Source organism: Phyllostomus hastatus, unplaced genomic scaffold (genome assembly GCF_019186645.2).
Source record: "Phyllostomus hastatus isolate PE091 unplaced genomic scaffold, TTU_PhHast_1.1 phas_scaffold_78, whole genome shotgun sequence".
NCBI lineage: Eukaryota > Metazoa > Chordata > Mammalia > Chiroptera > Phyllostomidae > Phyllostomus > Phyllostomus hastatus.
Genome location: NW_025334041.1, coordinates 91,626,213 through 91,648,819, shown reverse-complemented (window position 1 = coordinate 91,648,819; position 22,607 = coordinate 91,626,213). Strand labels below are relative to the sequence as shown.

The window sequence follows — 22,607 nt, the reverse complement described above, 5'->3', positions numbered from 1 at the left end:
GAGAAAAATAGGAAAAAATTTTTTGAAGCAAAAAGTGTAGTAAAATATTAAATAACATAAATAATATAATATGTCACCAATGTAAATATAAACAGAACTCAACAGTATCATTAACAACCATTATTCCTCCCAAATTGGGGTGGGGGGGTGCATCTTATAGTCCAAAAAATATGATACTTTATACATGAGGACACTGAATCTTTGAAAATTTAATGACCAACCCAAATCACAAGATTAGAGGGTGAGACTAGAATTCAGAATTAGTCTAATTTTATTTCTAATCTGCTAAGCTTCCTCTACTCCAACATTTACTTCTATATAGACGATCCAGTGCTATTTTAATACCAGCGCCTGTAAACTGCTTAAATTTCAAAGTTCAAATTTACTTTGAAAATAAAATTTTCTTTTCTGAAGGATTTCTGCCCTAGCTGGTGTGGCTCAGTGGATTCAGTGCCAGCCTGCAGATGGAAAGGTTGACAGTTCAATTCCTGGGTTGGACACATTCATGGGTTGTGGGCCAGGTCCCCAGTTGGAGCTGTGGAAGAGGCAACCAATCAATGTACCTCTCACACATCAATATTTCTCTCCCTCTCTTTCTCCCTCCCTTCCCTTCTCTCTAAAAGTAAATAAATAAAATCTTTAAAAAAAGATTTAAAAAATAAAATTTCATTTCCTAAAGGATTTCTAAATTTATCTCCATGTAGCAACATAATGATTAAGAATTTGGAACTCTTTGCAATGTGCTACCAATTCATAAAGATACACACACAAAAAAACTCAAGTCCTTAATAAATATGGTGACAATTCAAAAAGCTGAGGTTTGTTTTTTTTTAAATCATTTGTTTGTAATTTTGCTTTTTAAAAAGACCTTTAATTTTAAGTCTATTGGATCTTTTTCATGTTAGTAAGGGGAAAAAACCTCACAAGTATGTTTCTGAGTATTTATACAAAAAAAAAGTGAAAGATCTCAAAGAGTTTGCCCACCCATGTTCAACTAGTAGCACCATACACAACAGCCAAGAGATGGGAACAATCCAAGAGACTACCAACAGATGAATGGATAAACAAAATGTTGTCAATATATACACAGGAATATTATTCATCCTTCAAACAAACAAACAAAAATTCTGACATACGCTACAACATGCTTGAAGACACAATGAAGACATTATAATGTGGAAATAAGCCAGACACAAGAGGGCAAATACTATATGATTCCACTTATATGAAGTATCTGGAGTAGTCCAATTCATGGAGACAGAAACTAGAAAAGTGGTTGCCAGGGAGTAGGTGGAAGAAGAAATGGGTTGTTAGGTATAGAGTTTCACTTTTGCAAGATGAAAAAGTCCTAGAGATAGGTTGCACAACATGAATACACTTACCACTATTAGATTGTACACTTATAAAATTTACCATCTTAACCATCTCTGTTTTTTTAAACCACAATTTAAAATAACTTTTATTTTTAAAAAAAAACTCATAGAATTTTCTAATCCCTTCCATTATTTTTCCTTTCCCATTTCCCACCTGGGACATTATTTATTCTTTTGTGTCCATATCTCCATTGCAATAAATTTACAAAACTCTAGATCATTTTGACAATGTAATAAGGAAAATCTACCACTAACAAAAATAAAACGTCAGACATCATTTTTGCATGTGCTATATCCATGACACAGTTATATACTGTAAAAACACTAGATAATGGAATAGCCAGAGCCCTTGTTAAGAAACAACTAGTTAGGGTCACATGTATAAATATACTCAAATCCACTGCCTCTGTGGGCTGGGTAGTTCCCAGACATTTATGTGTCTATGGAACATATGAGAAACCATTTGAAAAACCTACATTATCATGCCATGGGAGCATGCAATTGGGAAAAGCCAGAGAAACCTCAAAGTGTAAAGTCAGCCACAATGGAGGAGATAGGGGAGGGATATAAACTATGATGCTGCACCTGACTTAAAGGACTCTCAAACAGCATGGCCCACTGCTTGCTATCTTTCAACATCTTATCTCTTCTGCCACAGTAATAGTTTTAGCAGATAAATAGCCAACAAGCTAAAGACTTTATTTCTTAAGCCTCCTTTCTGGCTAGATATAGTCCTGTGATAATATTATGGCCACTATGATATGAATGGGAATAATAAGTGCAAATTTTGGACTGTGTACTTAAAAAAAGAAAAAATATATATATAAGCAAATACATGTGCAGGCAACAGAGAACAAATCTAAAATCTAAATGAATTTCCAGTAAACCATGAATAATCAAGGAAATCTTGGAAGAACAATGAAAGAGGAAAAATTATGAGATATTAAGGCTAATTAAAAAGCTATCATAACTAAGACAATTTTACTTAATAGTACTGGTGCAAAGACAGACAAATGAAGAAAACAGAGTCCAGAAACAGACTCATATATATATATATGATTTAAGGCAAGAATGGCACTATACAGCAATGAGTAAGATAATCTTCTCAACAAATGGCATGAGGTCTGAAAGGTATCCATGCTACACACAAAAATCAATTCTAGATGGACTGCTAACCTGCATGTGAAAGGGAAAGCAACAAAGCCTCTAGAAGATAACATAAAGAAATATCATCAAGGCCTTACACAGAAAAAGAGTTATTAAATAGGACACACACAAAAAAGCACAAATCACAAAGAAAAAGAACCACAGAATTATATTAAAATTAAAAACTTTTTTTTCCACCAAAGACCCCAATAAGGGAGTGAAAAGTCAACCTACAAAGTGGGAGAAGATATTTGCAGTATGCACAATTGCCAAAGGGCTTATGCTGAGATTACATAAAGAACTCCCATAAATCAATAAGAAATAAACAACAAACCAATAGAGAAGTAAGCAAAGGACTTAAACAGACACTTCATAGAAGAGGATATCCAAACTAATGAATATATGAAAAGTCTCTCTTACCAATTCAGGGAAATAAAAATCAAAATGAATACACCTGTGACATACCTACTAGAATGACTTATATGTAAAAGACTGACAACACTAAGAATGAATAAAGATTAGTGACAGGACCTATTCCACACTGCTGATAGGACTGTGAGTACAATCACTTTAAGAAACTGGTTAAGTTGACCATTCACATACCTTATTCATTCCTAGGTATATATTCAGAAATATATAAACAGAAATGCTTATAATATGTACACCAAAAATATATCTACAAGTTTTTCACAATAATCGAAATGGAAATAACCCAAATTTCATCACTAGGAAAGAATAAATACATTGTAGTATAGTCAGGAAGTGGAATCTTTGTAAACAAATAAACTGCTATATGCACAGGCTTAAAAATATATCACAAACATAATGTTTAATAAATGAAATTAGAGACAAAAGAACATGGTTTCATTTCTATAAAGTTTAAAAACCAGAAAACCAGTAAGAGTCTGGGAATTGGTAGAGTGAAAGCATGGTGGCAAGAAGGGCTTCTAGAGAGTTGATAAATGTTCTATTTTTAACCTGGCTGGCAATTACACCACTGTATTCACTTTGTGATGAGCTGAACATATGCAATTGATACACTGCCCTATATGTGCATACACTCTAATTAGAAAGCTAAAACAGACTTCTGGTCAAGATGGAGGCACAGGTAGACACACTGTGCCTCCTCCCACAACCAAAAGAAGGACAACAACAAATTTAAAAACAAAAAACAACCAGAACTGACAGAAAATTGAACTGTATGAAGTCCAACAACCAAGGAGTTAAAGAAGAAACACTCATCCAGACCAGCAGGAGGAGCAGAGACGGGCAGCTGGGCAGAGAGGACTTGTGGCAAGGTGGTAGCTAGAGGACCAGGGTGGGCAAGGCTATGGCTGGCGGGCAAGGGGGTGGCTGGCAGACTCAGCAAGGTGGAGGATTGTGGACTGGGCAGTCCCACACTGGCATGCAGATAAACCAGGAGGAACAACTGGGGAGCGACAAAGACCACCCAACCCAGACTTTCAGTGAGGGGAAATAAAGCCTCAAACCTCTGATTGAAAACACCTGTCAGGGTTAAGGTGGCCGCAGGAGAAACTCCCAGCCTCAAGGGAGAGTTCATTGGAGAGACCCACAGGGTCCTAGAACCTACACAAGCCCACTGACCAGAAATCAGCACTAGAGGGGCCAATTTGATTGTGGATAGCAGAAGAAGTGACTGAAATCTGGCAGAGAGCAGAGCAAGCACCATTGTTGCCTCTTGGACCCCTCTCCCGAATACTGCTTTGCAATGAAGGAACAAGGATTGCCCCGCCCTGGTGAACACCTAAGGCTCTGCCCCTCACTATATAACAGGCAAGCTGAGACCAAAAAGGCCCAAGTGAAACAACAGATCAAAGCTCCAGAAAAAATACAACTAAGCGATGAAGAGATAGCCAACCTATTAGATGCACAGTTCAAAACACTGGTAATCAGGATGCTCACAGAATTGGTTGAGTATGGTCACAAAAATGGAGGAAGAAGTGAAGGCTATGAAAGTGAAATAAAGGAAAATGTACAGGGAACCAATAGCAATGGGAAGGAAACTAGGACTCAAATCAACAGTTTGGAGCAGAAGAAGAAACAAACATTCAATCAGAACAGAATGAAGAAACAAGAATTCAAAAACATTAGAAGAGGCTTAGGAACCCCCAGGACATCTTTAAATGTTGCAACATACAAATCATAGGGGTACCAGAAGAATAAGAGGAACAGCAAGAAACTGAAAACTTATTTGAACAAATAGTGAAGGAGAACTTCCCCAATCTGGCAAAGGAAATAGACTTCCAGGAAGTCCAGGAAGCTCAGAGAGTCTCAAAGAAGTTGGACCCAAGGAGGAACACACAAAGGCACATCATAATTACACTACCCAAGATTAAAATGAAGGAGAGAATCCTAGAAGCAGTAAGAGAAAAGGAGGCAGCTACCTACAAAGGAGTTCCCATTAGACTGTTAGCTGATTTCTCAAAAGAGACCTTACAGGCATGAAGGGGCTGGAAAGAAGTATTCCAAGTCATGAAAGGCAAGGACCTCCATCCAAGATTGCTCTATCCAGCAAAGCTTTCATTTAGAATGGAAGGGCAGATAAAGTGCTTCTCAGATAAGGTCAAGTTAAAGGAGTTCATCATCACCAAGTCCTTATTATATGAAATGTTAAAGGGACTTATCTAAAAAAAGATGAAAATATGAACAGTAAAATGACAACAAACTCACAGCTATTTACAACCAAACCTAAAAAAACAAAACAAAACAAAAAAACCCTAAGCAAGCAACTACAACAGGAATAGAACCATAGAAATGGAGATCACATGGAGGGTTATGGGAGGGGGTGAGAGGCGGGGGAAGGTACAGAAAATAAGTAGCATAGATGGTAAGTAGAAAATAGAAAGGGGGAGGTTAAGAATAGTATAGGAAATGTAGAAGCCAATGAACATATATGTATGACCCATGGACATGAACTAAAGAGGGGGAATGTGGGTAGGAGGAGGTGCGCAGGGTACAGGGGAATAAAGGGGGGGAAATAGGACAGCTCTAATAGCATAATCAATAAAACATATTTTTAAAAAAAGCTAAAACAAAAAAGGTAAGGAGGGTACTAACCCTTTGCCCTCTCCTTCCTGCTGCTAGGGATGCAGATGAGATAAAAACTGGAGCAGATCCCTTAGACAAAGACAGAAGTTACACAATGAGGATGGAAGAGCTGCCTTCTCAGCTCTGGACTACCTGATTCTGAATTGTTACATGAGAGAACCATAATTCTATATGCTTAAGCTATAGAGGTTTTTGCATCTTTTAATAGCAGTTTTACACTGTACCCTAACCAGTAAATGTAAAAATATTAGCCTGAACAGAAAAAAAAATGTTTTATTGATACATAGTTCAGGGTTTCTTTGTGGGGGGTTTTGGAGTTTTCTTTTTGGTGGGGAAGGGAGGCGTTATAGCTGACTTTATGCTGTTAACGTAACCTTTCTAAGCTCCTGGGCCATAAATTGACTTATGTGAAAATGAACAGAAGTACTGAGTTCTTATTATTCTTAAGATGATTAAATGCAGACTATGTTCTTTGACCAGAAATACTTTATTGGCTGTTTTATTTTCACTCTTACTATACAGAATATTGGGACCACTGGGGTTTGTGAATTGGATGGTAATAATCCACAATGTTATCAATGTTTCCTTGATTTTAATTGGTATACTGTGGTTATTTAAGGTAGTGTTATTGTATTTAGGAAATATACACTGAAGTATTTGGAGATAATGGGACATTAAGTCTGCAACCTATTGTCAAAATGATTCACAAAAAATATTAACATGAAAGACAGGAAGAGAGCAAAAGGAAGGGCAAAAGAAATAGGACAATGTGGTAAACTGTTAACAAATGTAGAATCAACACGAAAGATATATGACAGTGTTTTGTACTATTCTAGCAACTTTTCTATAAGTTTAAAAATTCAAAATAAGTTTTAAAAAGTAATGTGTAAAAAAAGACAGTGTGATCTATTTGGAAATTAATTTCTTTGAAAAATCAAAAATTGTAAATCAAAAAGATCTTCACTATATACAAAATACAAAGGTGACAAAGTAGAAGAAAAATAAGCAAAGTGATACCAATCTGAGTTTCAGGACAAGTTCTGTTTCTAGTGATTTTACATCATCTAAACTCTTTGAAATGAGGGCATTTAATTAAATTATTCCTTTCTAAACTTAAAATTCTGCAATTCTCAGCTACTTCCAAAGCTTACCCGCTTACTACCTTCCATATATTTTCAAAAAGATATGTTTCATAAAATTAATTCACTTTTGTTATCAACTCTAAAACCAAAGTATACATGGTTTTCCAATAAACTGAACAACCAATCTTATTGAAACCATTAATGATTCAAAGTCTTGTTAAGTTGTCAGTAGTTACCATACTCACATAATGTCCACACCTCCTGGAGTAGCAGATGATGGTATCTGCTCTTTGCTGGATGAAGAATCAGTAGTACATTCGGGTTCAGACACCGAATCACTGCTGCAGGGCTCACTATTTGGAGATGCATTTCTCTGAGAGGCAGTGTCAACTGCTATAGGTGTTAATTCACTCTCACTGAATGCATCACTTATAAATATGCCGTCATGGATTAAATAAGCCACCTCTGTGTCCAGTGAATTATCTTTTGCAGCATTCTTCTGTTGTGAAATCTCCAATTCTCTAGTTCTTTGGTTTTTGTCAAGAACTGAGAGAACAACACTATGAATGACATTTAACGTTGCCTACAAGAAAACAAGATACATTTTTAAAGAATTTAAAATATCTTGCACTTAAAGTTCCCCAAAGTGAATTCTGCATATGTACTTTTGAACATATTAGAAATGTCTCAAGGTCATGCATGTAAGAATTTCTACCAATCTTTTAATAAACTGTGACTTGTGAAAAAGAACTGCTCAAGAGAAATGGGTTCCCTAAAATTTAGGAGTAGACTTCTGTATTTTAATTGATTTTGTAAATAGAAATCTCTCTCTCTCTCTCTCTCTCTCTATATATATATATATATATATATATATTGCAGATTTCTCTAAACTCTTACTTAGATAGGTTACACTAAATATAACTTGCCTGTCAAAGAATCATATTCATTGATGTGCCTGCTTAAAAGAAAAAGAAATCCACATTTCTTTTCATGCCTACCCTTACATCCATCTCTCTATTCACCTCATGCCTTTTCTCACTCTTCAGACATTCTGATTCTCTTTCTATTCTTCTAAATTATATTGTTCCCATCCCAGTGCCTTTGTTGTTTACCCTGTTTGGAATGCTCTTCACCTTGATCTTTGCATAAGTGTTTCCTCTCATCACTCAGGTTCTTGCAGAAAGTTACTTCCTCAAAGAGGCCTTCTCTGACTCTTCTCCCAGCAACTTTATCCCATTACCCACTTTTAAAAAAATAAGTTTTTATTATTTTTTTAACTTTTTAATTCTAGGTCTCCACTACAATGTTAGCTCTAAGATACTGGAACAGTGCTGAGCACATGGGAGGTACTTAATAAATATTGAAAGCTAGATGAATTGAGAGTAATTTTATGTAAATTAAGTCTTTATGAACTATTAGGAAATAAGGAGTTACTTGCCTACTTTAACATTCATGGTTGCATTCTCATAATTTGTTGTCCACTTTCTCAAAACTCTTGATTTGTTTTTCAAGATCTACATGGTTCTAGGGAAGCAGACTCCAACATAAGGTGTTCAAAGACAGGATAAGAGTCTAAGCTAGTGCAACCAGCACATGGAACTACTGTGACCTGAGCTTAAAGCTAAAAAAGATACACAGAAGGCAAACCGAGAGAAATGCAGAGAAACAAAACCTAGGCTAGATAACATCAACTTTTCTATGAAACACTAAAAGTTGGCCTACCTGTAAATATTTTTCAGTTATATAAACAAATAAATCCCCTTAATTGTTTAAGACACTTTGCTTATGTTTTCCTGTTATTTGGAACTAAGAGCACTTTGAAAGATACAGTAGCCCATACTATACACAGCAGAGATCCTGTGCCTTCAAGGGCTACACTACCAAAGTGCCATTGGATACTGTTTTTCCCCGCCTTTCTCTTGATTAGTAAATTCTCTATTGTCACAAACTTGCTTCTTGCTACACTCCATCACTGGTGATTTTAATCTCTACTACTGTTTTAATCTTTTTTAAAAAAAGATTTATTTATTTAAAGATCTTATTTATTTATTTACTTTTTAGAGAAAGGGGAAGGGAGGGAGAAAGAGAACAGAACATCAATGCGTGAGAAATATATAGATTGGTTGACTTTCGCATACCCCCAACTGGGGAACCTGGCCCACAACCCAGGTGTGTGCCCTGAGAATTGAACCTGTGACCTTTTGGTTCATAGGATGGCACTTAATTCACTGGGCCACACAAGCCAGGGTTATTGTCTTAATTTTAATGTGTTTATTTCTCCATCTTTGTTTTGCCTTTCTTCTTCCCTTATCTATCCATCTTGCTGACTTTCTTTCTTAACTTTTTCTTTTAAAAAGACTATGATAGTTAGCATGGTCTTTCCCTTCCCAGCTATACAAATCAGCCTAAACTATGGGGTACAGACAACAAACAAGAATTTTAATAAAAATTCAAAATACAATTAAAAAATGAAAAAAGTTGGTTTTATAGCTGAAAATCTGATGTCAAAACTTACTAAAAGATACTGTTATCAAAACAGTATAGTACTAGCATAAATACAAGCACAGAAATCACTGAGACAGAATACAGAATTCAAAAATAGACCCTCACATATATAATCAAATGATTTTGACAAGGGTACCAAGACCATTCAGTGGGGAAAGGAGAGTCTCCAACAAATGGTATGCTCTGGTTGGTGTGCCTCAGTTGGTTGAAGCATCATCCTGTAAACCGAAGGGTCACAGGTTCAATTCCCAGTCAGGGCACATGCCTAGATTGTGGGTTTATTCTCTGTCGGGATGTGTGTGAGAGGCAAACAATTGATGTTGTTTTCACACATCAGTATTTCTCTTCCTCTCTCCCTCCCTTCTCCTCTCTGTAAAATCAATAAACATGTCCTTGGGTAAAGATTGAAAAAAAATGGGTGTTTAGAAAACTGGACACCCCCATGCCAAAAAGCAAAGTAGGGCCCCTTTCTTACACTGCATACAAAAGTTAATTCCATATAGACAGAAGATAAAATAAGACCTAAAAAAATTAACTTTTATAAGAAAACATAGGGGGAAAGCTTCACAACATTGAATTTGGTGATGATTTCTTGGACATAATACCAAAAGCACGGGCAACAACAACAACAAAATAAACTCCATCAAAATTTAAAAATTCTGTGCACCAAAGGACACAATCAACAGAGTAAAAATAAACAACCCATGGAGTGGGAGAAAATATTTGCAAATCATATATCTGATACAGTGTCAACAGCCAGAATATAGGAAGAACTCCTGTAATTCAAAAACAACACCTGATTAAAAAATGGGCAAAGAAGATATTTCTCCACAGAAGATATATTAAAGTAGCCAGTAAGCTACTGGCTTAAAGATCATAAAAAGATCAACACCACTAATCATTAGAAAAATGAAAATCAAACCAAAAGGCAGTACAATCTTATACCCATCACTAAGCTACTATCAAAAATAGAAAAAAAATAATGAGTGCTGGCGAGGATGTGGAGGAACCAGCACCCTTGTTCACTATTGTTAGAAATATGAAACAGTATAGCTGTTATGAAAAAACAGTATGGAGTTTCCTCAAAAAATTAGAAAGAAAATTACCATATGATCCAATAACTCCACTTCTGAATATATACCCAAAAGAACTAAAAGTAGCTATGAGATACTTGTATCACATTCATGAAAGCATTAATCACAATAGCAAAAGGTAGAAGCAACTAAAGTGTCCACTGACAGAAGGGATCAACAAAATGTGGTATATTCATATAATGGAATATTCAGCCTTAAAGAGGAACAAGATTCTGACACATGAGACGAAATAAATGAACACTGAAAACATTAAGCTAAATTAAATAAACCAATCACAAAAGGACAAATACTGTATAACTACACTTATATGAGGTACCTAGAGCAGTCAAACTCATAGAGGCAGAACGTAAACGGTGGTTGCCAGGAGATGAAAGAAGGAGGGAAAGGGAAGTTATTGTTTTAATGGAGTTTCAGTTTTTTGAGATGAAAAGAGTTCTGTAAATGGATCGTGGTGATAATGGCACAACAATGTGAATGCCACTAAACTGTACAATGAAAATGGTTAAGATAATAAATTCTATGTGAGGAGTACTTTACCACAATAAAAAATTTCAAAAAATACAATTAACAGCAATATGAATTCTTAAGTTATTAATGATTGCTCAAATATAAAATTTTTAAAGCATCAACTTTTATTTTTTTTCTCTATTTACATTAAAAATATTGTTAAAATGTTCTGGCTGAAATTTTAAGTTTTAGTTTCTTCTTTTTAAATAATTTTACTTCATGCTAAAGTGATATATAGAATATCCTTTGTTTCTGAGAAATATAAGAATATAGGACAGTACATTAATAACCCTGGTAAATTAAGTGTTTCAAATAGTTTATCCCTATAACATATAAACACTGTTAAAAACAAAACAATCTTTTCTGATCATAAAAATAATTCCTCTTTGTAGAAAATTTAGGAAAAACAAAAATGAATAACAATTTAAATTATACATACTCTTATCACCTAAAGATAACCATAAAGAAGACAAGCTGTCTCTGTTTTGTGAAGTTGCAGGGATAAAAAATCTTTTTGACATAGCTGAAATCATATTGTATAAGTAGGTCTGTATCTTGCATTTTCATTTAATGTTATAATAATGTTTAATTATTTTCAAAATTAAAAATCCTTGGCTGTATGACATTCCATTGTAATGAATATACCAGATATAACTTATTTCACCACTCCTCTATTGATAGACATCTGGATTCTTCCAATCTGTAGTTATTTTTAAATTCATTAAAAATGAGCAGCCTATAATTAACACTATTTTTTAGTGAAATCATACCCTTACAAAATCACAAACTTGTATCAAAGATAAAGCAGTACTTAAAGTTTATATGTTATCTTCAATGATGTCTTACAGAAGTATTAGTTTAAGTGGTCTAAATATGAAAATGAGAAATTACAACTATGACAAATCACTGTATGTATATACATTAAAAACAGTAATCCCCCTGTTCTTCAGGGATACATTCCAAGACCCCCAGTAGATGCCTGAAACTACAAATAGTACTGAACCCTACATACACTATGTTTTCCCTACACATACATACCTATGATTAAGTTTAATTTATAAATTAGATTAAGAGATGAACAGCAATAATAATAAAATAAAACAATTATAACAACATATTGTAGTAAAAGTATGTGAATGTGGTGACCTGTTTTAGAGGACCCCTTGCTGAAGTCTTGGTATAGGCTCAATGCTTTCTGGTACAATACACTGCCATCAATTGAACACATTTTCTGTTTATGCCTTCCACCCACAAATTTGATGCCTTTTTCTTGTTAGCTAAGCACTTACGCATTGTCACTAGAACTTTTGCAGTTTGAAATGCAACAGCAAAATTAGCACACATTTTTTTCCTTCTTCACAATTTCACCGATAGAAGATTCAATCTTATCATTGATCTTAGCAACCTCAGCATCCTTTTTCTTCCTTTCCTTATTAAGTGATGAACTTTAACCTTTTCACTTAAAAGGAGTACTTTATGTTTTTTCTTTGGCATTACCAAATTGCCAGCATCACTACTCTCATTCTTTGGGGCCATTATTAAGTAAAACAATGGTTACTGAACACAGCACTGAGACAGTGCAACAGTCAATCTGATAACCAACATAGCTACTCAGTGACTAACAGGTGGAGAGTGTATACAGCATGGATCTGCTAAACAAGATATGGTTCACATCCCAGGCAGGATGGAGCAGGACTGCATGAGATTTCATTATAGTACTTAGAATGGTGAGCAATTTAAAACTTATGAATTGTGTACCAAACTGATCATTTCTAGAATTTTCCATTTAATATTTTCAGACTGTAGCTGACCATGGGCAACTAAAACCATGGAAAGCAAAACTGTGAATGAGTGAGGGAGAGACTATAATAATTTGGCTTAGTTTAACTGATATAGAACCTAAAAGTGAAATAGTTACTTAAAAAATTTGGCCAATATTATGCAATGTGGGAGTTCTGTATATCCAGACATGTAATAATAAAAGTGTGTGATAATGTCGAGATAGGAATACAAGAAAAAGTGGAAACATGACCTAGTTATTGAGCAATCCACAGATAAAGGGTTGCTATCTCTCATTATCAATGGGTGGGATCAACATTTTGGTAGGAATCTAAATTAAGTATAGTGAATCACATTTTATAAAATTTTTCCCACTCTGATTGCAGAATTTATGCATGTGACTTAGCATTACTCAAATGATGATAATAAAAAGCCATGTCATAGATAAGTACCGAAGTCCCCGAGACCATTTTAACATGGTACTCAGGAGGTGTCGGCAATATTAACTAATGCATATAACACAACACTGATAGCTGATAATTCAAAAAAATATCTAATTTCACAAATAGCCTATTATACTCAGTAATTCCAAATGGCTCTCTTATTAAAACATAATCCCAACCAGTATGTCTTAGAGCAGGGGTCCCCTAATCGTGCTGTGAGGAACTAGGCCATATAACAGGAGGCGAGTGGTGGGCTAGTGAGCAAAACTTCATCTGTATTTACAGCCGCTCCCCATTGCTCAAATTACCATCTGAGCCCTGCCTCCTGTCAGATCAGCAGAGGCAACAGATTCTCTGAGAAGCATGAACCCTACTGTGAACCGAACATGTGAGGATCTAGGTTGCCTGCTCCTTATGAGAATCTAACACCTGATGATCTGAGGTGGAGCTGAGGTGGTCATGCTAATGCTGGGGAGCAGCTGCAAGTACAGATCATCATTAGCAGAGAGGTTTGTCTGCACAGAGACCATAATAAATCAATTGCTTTCAGTCTCATATCAAAACCCTATCAGTGAGTGGCAAGTGGCAATTAAGCTGCATAGGGCAAGTGAGTTGATGTACTTCAATTGTACAGATGCACCTGGTGGCAGGCTTTAAGTCAGAATCCAACACTTATTTTAGTCCATATGTGGCCCACCCATTGTATGATTTACCACTTTGTCCGTGCCTCTTTCCCACACTGTGCACTTGTCTCAGTCACAGTTTTGGTAAGTCCTCATGCTAACACTAGCAAAAATGAGTAAAAAACAAATGTCCAACCCATTTGTGAATAAGCCAGGTGAACTGATGCTGATTCATTGGTGCTAGAAGAGGATCAACTTCTTGAGATCTCAAATGACAGTGGCCTTAGAAGTGTGTTTGAAGCAACTTGAAATCTCTATATATTCTAGATTAAAGTCAAGGCAAAATAGCCTGAGATTGCTACAAAAACACTGAAAAGTCTGCTTCTATTCCAGCATCCTATCTTTGTGAAGCAGGGTTTTCTGCAGTGATAGCAACCAAAATGAGATTATGGAGTAGACTGAACATAAGCAACACAACTTCTGGTGTCACTGTCTCCCATCACCCCCCGATGGGACGATTTGATTTCAGGAAAACAAGCCCAGGGCTCCCACCTATTCCGCATTATGGTGAGTTGTATAATTATTTCATCATACATTATAATGTAGTAACAATAGAAATAAAGTACACAATAGATGTAATATGCTTGAATCATCCCGAAACTATTCCTTCCTCCATCCATGGATAAATTGTCTTCCACAAAACCGGTTCCTGGTGCCAAAAAGGTTGGGAACTGCTATATTAGAGTCTGTGACATTTTTTTCTTCTGAAAAATGCTGTGTGATACGTTCTTTTCCTTATACTAAGTGGCCTAAAAGTAAGTGGTTTTGATTAAGGAGATAAAGTAATTAAATGTAATACATGATCCTTGAATAGATCCCAAATTGAAAAATGAAATAAAAACCTGCCATAAAAGAATTAATAAAGCAATTTAAATATGAACTTATGTTTTAAAAAATGTCATTACTATCAACACTAAATTTCTAGAAGAATTTAGTTTAGGTTCGGGGCAGATGTTTTTACTGTTTTATAACATTTGACCTCTAGATAATCTAGAGATTTCAAGTATCACCAAATCATTAGAGAAAATATTATTGCATAACATTTAATGCCAAGCAAACATATTTCTTACTATAAAACAAATATCTAAATTATAAAAAGTACCAAAATATTCTAAAATACTTTAAATCTTATTGAAAACCAAGTCTCTTAGAAAAATTACAAGAACAAAGAAATTGTTTTATTCCAATTAATTCTACATATATTTCTAAACCTAGAAAGGTGACTTAATTTAGGGATATTCTGGATAAACTGACAATCACATAAGCTTACCTTAACTCTTTGTAGGAAAACTATAAACTTAGAGAAAATATTCGTTAGCAAATCAAACCACTGAGGGAAATTCAACATTCTCATCTGATCTGCAAGCCTAGGAAAAAAAATTCAAACAAAAAATGATTGCCTTTGGGCCAAATGATATATGAACAAAACCTACAAATTAAAGGAAGCTATACTAAATACTATCTAGTAAGAGAAGAATTAGGTAATTTTATCTAGATACCTAACTAACATCATAAAATTGAGTTGAAGTCAATTATCAAACATCTCCTCCTTTTTAAAACATCTCTAAGACTGGTCTAGTCAAGTATACTGATTTAAGAATCTTATATGATTCTATGTGGGCACGATTCGTGACCACCAGATAAAAAGCCGTAGAGAAGTAAACCAATTTTGGTTTAAGGTGGAGAAGATATATTCTGAAATAGATAAAAATAGGAATATAACATTTCCCTTAATAAACTTAATAACCTTTTTAAATTATAAACTAAATAAGTATTTTTCCACATATGAAATGGTGGCTAAGAGCATGAGCTCTTGAGCCATGCTGCCTTGGTTCAAGTTCTAGCCCAGCCATATACTAATTGTATGACTTTGGACAAGTGACCTAGGCCCTCCATGCTTTAATTTTCTCAACATAGGGAAAGTAGCAAAACTTACCTTATATGGTTGCTCTGAATATTAAGTGAGTTAATAAGAAATACATAGTATAATTCATGGTGCATAAAAAAGTGCTATGTAAGTATTAGCCAATATCGTATTAGTACACATATATATGTAACATATACTAGATATAATATATATACTAATCATGTATATGAGTATAACATATAATCATATAGCCAATATTTACATAGCTGACACCAATCAATTAACTTCAAGATAAAAAATTTATGTAAAATAGTTCCATAAAAATATTTTATAAAACAATGACTAATTACTCTAAATTTTTAATGACTACTGCTGTAGCTTATAGTTTATTTCCCAAAGATTCTCCTATATTTGATATACAGAAGGTTTTCTATTTGAGAAAATTCCCTAGGGAATAAAAAATTAAAAATAACTGACTCTCCCTGTCTATAGGGCTTTTAACAGTCCCAATTAACTTAATTTTTCCAATTACTGTACTAGTGCTTCCTGAATTATTAGGGTTGCTTCAACTAATTCTGAAACTGAATTTACACTAGGTAATAATGTGGAAATTAAAACTCCACAATCCTTATTCTATGAGTCTAACGTACAGAAGTTTCACAAGTTGTCCATATGGCTATTCATATCTTAGGCCAGTTAATAAAGTTTATGTATCTATATGAATAAGGTATTCATAGTCATGAAATATTTATCACTCTTCTCAAAATAAAAGAATAGGGAGTTCAAGGGTGAAAAAAATTACAGACATGGCAATTCCAAATCCTGTACTCAAACTTCTCAAAGCCAATTAGAAGCTGTGTTTTAATTATTTGGCCAAATAATTTAAATTTAACACTGCTATTCCTCTGAAATTGATTCTTCAGTTTCCCCCTACATACCTACACTGTATCCTCTCTCTGCTCTTGGAGGTTGACCTGCTGCACTTGGCCATTGAGGAGCCCTTACAAAAGATTGGAAGGAAGAAAGGTGCTTATAGCGCCATCTCCCTCTCCCGAGGGGTTGCCTTCCAGATGACTGCCTCCTTCCAGTGAAGATCACTTCAACTACTGCATGTCTTTTTTTTCACCCCATACGTGCCTTTCTCCCTCTGAATTTCAACTGTTCTTTTCCCTTGTCTGTGTCATCATTTCTGCTACTGATCAACCACAACCTAATATTTATACTTACTTCATGACAGCATCTGTGTCTAGTTCTTCTATTTGTGAAACTTTATTAATCACACACTGTAAAATTTAAGAAAAAAATGTGATTAATGTAAATTCTAAGTATTACATGGTATGTTCAATTATATATTTAAAAGGACCTCAATGGGCTAGATAGTAAAAAGTATTATTTTGAAAATAAATCTAAAAAATACATTAAACTAAAAGGGTCTCAATAACTCTGATAATCATTTTACCAGATTTCTCTTATGTCTTTTACACACCTTAAAGCATTTAAAATACTTCAGCATTACTGTTATCCTATTAAATAATTATTCCAGAGTACCTTGAACTGTATTAATTAAAGTCCTCTACTATTTAAAACTGTTCAAAACATAAAAGAATGCAGAACAGAACTATAATACTTAGGAACAAGATATAAGCCCCATGTTAAAATTCCAAATAAAACATGACAGATTTCTGTATATTGATTTTGTATCCTGCTGCTTTACTGAATTCTTTTATTAGTTCTATTAACTTTCTTGTGATTCTTTTTTTTTTAAGATTTATTTATTTTTAGAGAGAGGGGAACGGCGGGAGAGAGAGAAGGAAACATTGATATGAGAGAAACATCTATCAGGTTGCCTTCTATCTGTGCCCCAACCAAGGACTGAATTCACAACCCAGGCATGTGCCCTGACCAAGAACTGAACCAATGACTTTATTTGCAGGACAAAGCTCAACCAACTGAGCCACACCAGTCAGGGCTATGGTGGATTCTTTAGGGTTTTCTATATATAGTATCATGTCATCTGTAAATAGTGACAGTTTTATTTCTTCCTCTCTGATTTGGATGGCTTTTCTTTTTCTTGTCTGAATGCTGTGACTAGGGCTTCCAGTACTATGTTGAGTAACAATGGTGAGAGTGGGCATTCTTGTCTTGTTCCTTCCCGATCTTAAAGGAAAAGCTTTTAGCTTTTCACCATTGAGTATGAACTTAGCTGTGAGTTTGTCATATATAGCCTTTACAAGTTGAGGTAAGTTCCTTCTATGCCCACATTGTTGAGTTTTTATCATAAATGGATGTTGAATTTTGTCAAATGTTTTTTCTGCCTCTATTGAGACAACCATAGGATTTTTATCCTTGGATTTTGTTGATGTGATGAGTCACATTGTTTTTTGAATGCTGAACCACCCTTTCATCCCTGGTATAAATCCCACTTGATCATTATGTATAATCTTTTTAATGCGCTGCTGAATTCAGTTTGCTAGTATTTCATTGACAATTTTGTTCATCATGAGTATCATTACTACCAATAGATGAATGGCCAAAGAGGATGAGCCCGGTCCAGTGTGGCTCAGTGGACTGAATGCTGGTTCAATTCCCAGTCAGGGCACATGCCTGGGGTGTGGGCCAGGTCCCCAATAGGGGGCACACAAGAGGCAACCACACATTGATCTTTCTTCCCCTCTTTCTCCCTCCTTTCCCCTCTCTCTAAAAATAAATAAATGCCATCTTATTAAAAAAAAAAAAAAAAACCCACGTGGTAGACCATGCTGGGTAGTAGCCATAGTTCTTGACTATGGGGAAAGAAAAGGAAGCTGCAGAGACATTTAACACCAAAGAGGGATGAAAAAGAACTCCAGCATGTCCAATGGCTACCAAGTAAAAATCAACATGCTTTCAGATTGTTGTTTGGTAGCTTGATGTGGATTAAAGGACTCATTTTATTTCTAAATAAATAAAGAAAGAAATAAATATACTTATATAGATTTATATATGTGTGTATATATATTGTACAAGGGAATATTATGCGGCAATAAGAAGAATGAAATCTTGTCATTTTTGAGAACATGGATAAATCTAAAGGGTATTATGCTAATTGAAGTAAGTCAGGCAGAAAAAGACAAATACTATATGGTTTCACTTATGTGTGGAATCTAAAAATAAACAAAACAAATAAACAAACAAAACAAAATACAAACAGACTCACAGAAACAGAGACCAAAAGGATGATTACCAGAAGAGAGGGGATGAGGAGATGAGTGAAAAGAGAAAGAGAAATACAGTCAATAATATTGTGATAAGTTTGCACAGGGACAGATGATAACTATAAATAGTGGACTGATCACATTGTAAGATATAAAAATGTCAAATCACTATATTGTATACTGGAAACTAATATAACTGATATAATATTGTATACCAACTGGACTTACATTTAAAAAATTGTTTTAATTCCAAAAGAAGTTTATTTTGTAAGTTATGTTTCCTTGCAATACAGACAACGTTTAAAGTTTTTAAAAAATGCTTAGACTTCATGAGAAGTCTGGGAATTAAAACACCAGTTTAAAAAAACACTTATTTAAAAGTGTAATATACACACAGAAAATTGTACAAATTATTTTTATAACTCAATAATTTTTCACAATGGGGTATACCTGTGTAAGCACAACTCAGATCATGAAACTGAATGTTGCCAATAAGCTACTTTCCTGCTCCTCTCCTTGTAACTATTTCCTCCCAAAAGTCACTACTATCCTAGTTTCTAATACAACAGATTAATTTGGCCAGTGTTTGAAATTCACATACAGGGAACCATAGAGTATATATTCCTTTATGTCTGGTTTCTTTGGCTCCACATTATATATATGATATTCATCCATACTGTTCCATGTAATTTATTCATTCTCAGTGGTGTGTACTATTCAACTGCATAAATATACTACAATTCTATTTATCTTTTACTGATAATTTTTTTCTAGCTTTTAATACAAATAGTGCTGCCACCAAAAGTCTTTGGTGAACTTACATATGCATTCTGTCAGGTAGTACTCTGGAGCAGAAATGCTAAGTCAGAATAGTGTATATTGAGTACTAGTAGATACTGCCAAAAATTTTTGAAAGTGATATCAACAATTTTAAAATAGTGTTTTAGTGTTTGAAAGAGGTAAAAGATGGGGTGATTGTAATCTTTTATTTGGTTTGTTTTATTTAAACATTAAAAATTCAGTAATGCACATTCAATTTGATGATCAACTAAGCCTAGTAAATACATTTTAAATTGTTCTTTTTCATATACAGAAAAACTGAAGTTCAGTGAATAAGATTTATCTTAGTAAAAAAACGTCAAAACAAAGATCAGGGAAGACTAAAAAAACATGGACTTGAGTTTACAATTATGATTTCTGAGAGATGACGGTAAGATGAAATGGACACTTATCTATTGCTGGTGACACTACATATTGGTAATTTCTAACAATTTAAACACTGGACACTCTCTGACCAACAATTCCACTTTTAGAAATCAGTTATAAGAAAATAGTCTTATGGGGGAGAGGGAAGATGGCGGCTTTACTCTAGGCAGCGTTTTTCTCGGCTTCTGTGAAGAGGGGGGACACTCGTGGATTGGTGGAGAAACAGAGCAAGTGGGCTAGATTACCAAATCACTTTTGAAAGCAGGACATCAAAAATTATTGCACTCACTGGAAAACCAGATGGTAAGGAGTCTGATACAGGACAAAAGGGGCCCAGGGATCAGCGCGGGGTCTAGGGGTGCGCAGACCCCAGGCCCGCCCGGTGCTCCGGGGTCTGCCCCAGGGCTCCCAGGAGAGGCAAGTTGCTGCTCCCTCCCTCCCCCCAATACGGGGGTGAGCAACTCCAGGGGAGAACGGGTTGCTAGAAGGAACAGATCAGCCAGTTGGACTAAGAAAAAATCGCCCAGGGAATATGAACACCCGCCCAGAGACCGGGGAGAAATGAAAGCCTCTAGCCGACAGGACCAGGGGCACCTCTAGCCCGGTGGAAGTGCAGATCGGTGGAGAGTACGAGCCGGGCCACGCTCGGCTCGCGCCCCATAGGGAAGCCAGAATCGAGCGCTGCGATCCCAGGAGGGACGTGGTGCTGGGTGCGTTCCTACAGTAGTGGCTCAGAAATTTCCAGCCAGCCCAACCAGGGGAGCCAAGAAAGGCACCAACACCCGGTCGGAGTGCGGTTGGGCAGGGAACACGGAGCTGGAAACAGCTGGGCTGCGTTGGGAAGACTGACTCTCGCGCGACAGTGTGTTCGGGAGCGCCCAGTGTATCTGACAGACTTGCTGCGATCTGGCTGGGAGAGAGAGAAGCATTTCAAAGGTCCCTCAGCCAGCTGAAGCCAGCAAGAGCAGAAACACTGGTCTGGCCAGTTAGAAACCAACAAGAGGTTTTTTTTCGTTTGTGTATTTGGTTTTTTTTTTTTTTTGGTTTTGTTTGGTTTTGTTTGGTTTCTCTGGCTGTTGTTGGTTGATTGATTTTATCTTGTGTTTTATGTGACTTTTTTTTCAATTCTTATTATTTTTATCTCGCAATCCCTTATGTTTCTCTTCCATTCAACCTAATATTATTCTTTCCACTCCAAATTTATCTCTCTTGCACTACATCTTCTGCTTTTCTTTCCTTTTTTTTTAATCTTGCAAGTTATTGTAAATTTGTATTCTTTTTCTCACTTTTCCGACATTTTTTATTTTAATAATATTTTAGTATTCTTTTTCTTTCTGTATAATCTTCTTTGCTTGGCTGGTTATACTGTCATTTGATAGGTTCCCCCTGGTATCTCAGTCACAAGGTGTTGATAAGTTACTATCGTTCATCTGTGTTCCATTAATACACCTCTCAAGGTTCTATACTATTTATTCTTGTTATCTAGACCTCATCAATCCTGCCACAAGACTGTCACTTTACTATTACTGCTAGTAAGACCTAGTCTATACAATTGTAAATGCTTCTCAATACCCCTACCTGATCTCAGCCCACTTTGCAATTTTCTGAACTATACTATTGTGGGGGTTGTCTCTATTCTTTTACTCACTGCTCCTATATACTAATCTTTAGTCCAACCCTACCGTAGAAGCTGACCTCCCACAGCCTCACAGCTTTCCAGATCCAACTAACAATCCTCTCGGCCCCAATAAGAGTCTTACCTTCTTTCCATCCTTTCTAAAACATGGATAGTGGGGTGGAGGATCACGGTTAACACTATAAGGAGCCAAAGGATAACCCATCTCTTCTCTACTGGCTACTAAAGTAAATATCATAGTATACTGTTTTAAACCATTTTGCCTTACTCCTCCAATTGATCCCAAAAAAGAGTAGGGGGAAGCTGTGAACACCAGGATACATGAAGGAGATTGCACCACTGAAACACTCAAATATTCTATCACAGAAGTTCACACCATAATTACAGGGAAACCAACAGTTTCAAATTAACAAACAAGAAGAAAAAAGAAGAAACCCACGAACAATGAGAAAACAAAGAAACAACCCCCAACTGAAGGGAAACGAGGAAGCCTCAGGAAAAATGCTAAATGAAATAGAGGCAACTCAACTATCAGATAGTGAGTTCAAAACAATGATTACCAGGAAGTTCAATGAACTCACAATGAGCTTTCAGAAATTAGAGGAAAACTACATCAATCTCACTGCAAACTATATAAACATGAAAAAGGAAATAGAAACTCTCAACAAAGGTCAAGAGGAAATGAAGAATACAATTTCTGAACTGAAGAACACAGTAGAAGGAATGAAAAGCAGGATTGATGAAGCAGAAGATCAGATTAGTGAGCTGGAGGACAAAGTAGAAAACAGCATCCAGAAAGAACAAGAAAAGGAAAAGAGGCTCAGAAAGAATGAAGAGGGATTAAGAGAAATGCAAGACAATATGAAATGTAATAATATCCGTATAATAGGGATACCAGAAGGAGAAGAAGAAGAGCAAGGGATCGAAAACCTAGTTGAACAAGTAATGAAGGAGAACTTCCCTAATTTGACGAGAAAAAAGTCACACAAATCCAGGAAACACAGAGAGTCCCAATCAAGAGGA

At 35.5% G+C, this 22,607-nt stretch overlaps 1 protein-coding gene across 3 annotated transcripts in view; it reads right to left on the bottom strand.

Moving 5' to 3' along the window:
- The window catches only part of VPS54 (VPS54 subunit of GARP complex), a 103,530-nt gene that overhangs the window by 29,467 nt on the left and 51,456 nt on the right, over nucleotides 1-22,607 (bottom strand). For all 3 annotated transcript variants that reach the window (XM_045828432.1, XM_045828433.1, XM_045828430.1), the window contains 3 exons: nucleotides 16,776-16,831; nucleotides 14,952-15,048; nucleotides 6,916-7,253 (listed from right to left, as the gene is read on the bottom strand). In XM_045828432.1, coding sequence (XP_045684388.1) covers nucleotides 6,916-7,253; nucleotides 14,952-15,048; nucleotides 16,776-16,831 — 491 coding nt within the window. The remainder of the gene's footprint in view (nucleotides 1-6,915; nucleotides 7,254-14,951; nucleotides 15,049-16,775; nucleotides 16,832-22,607) is intronic.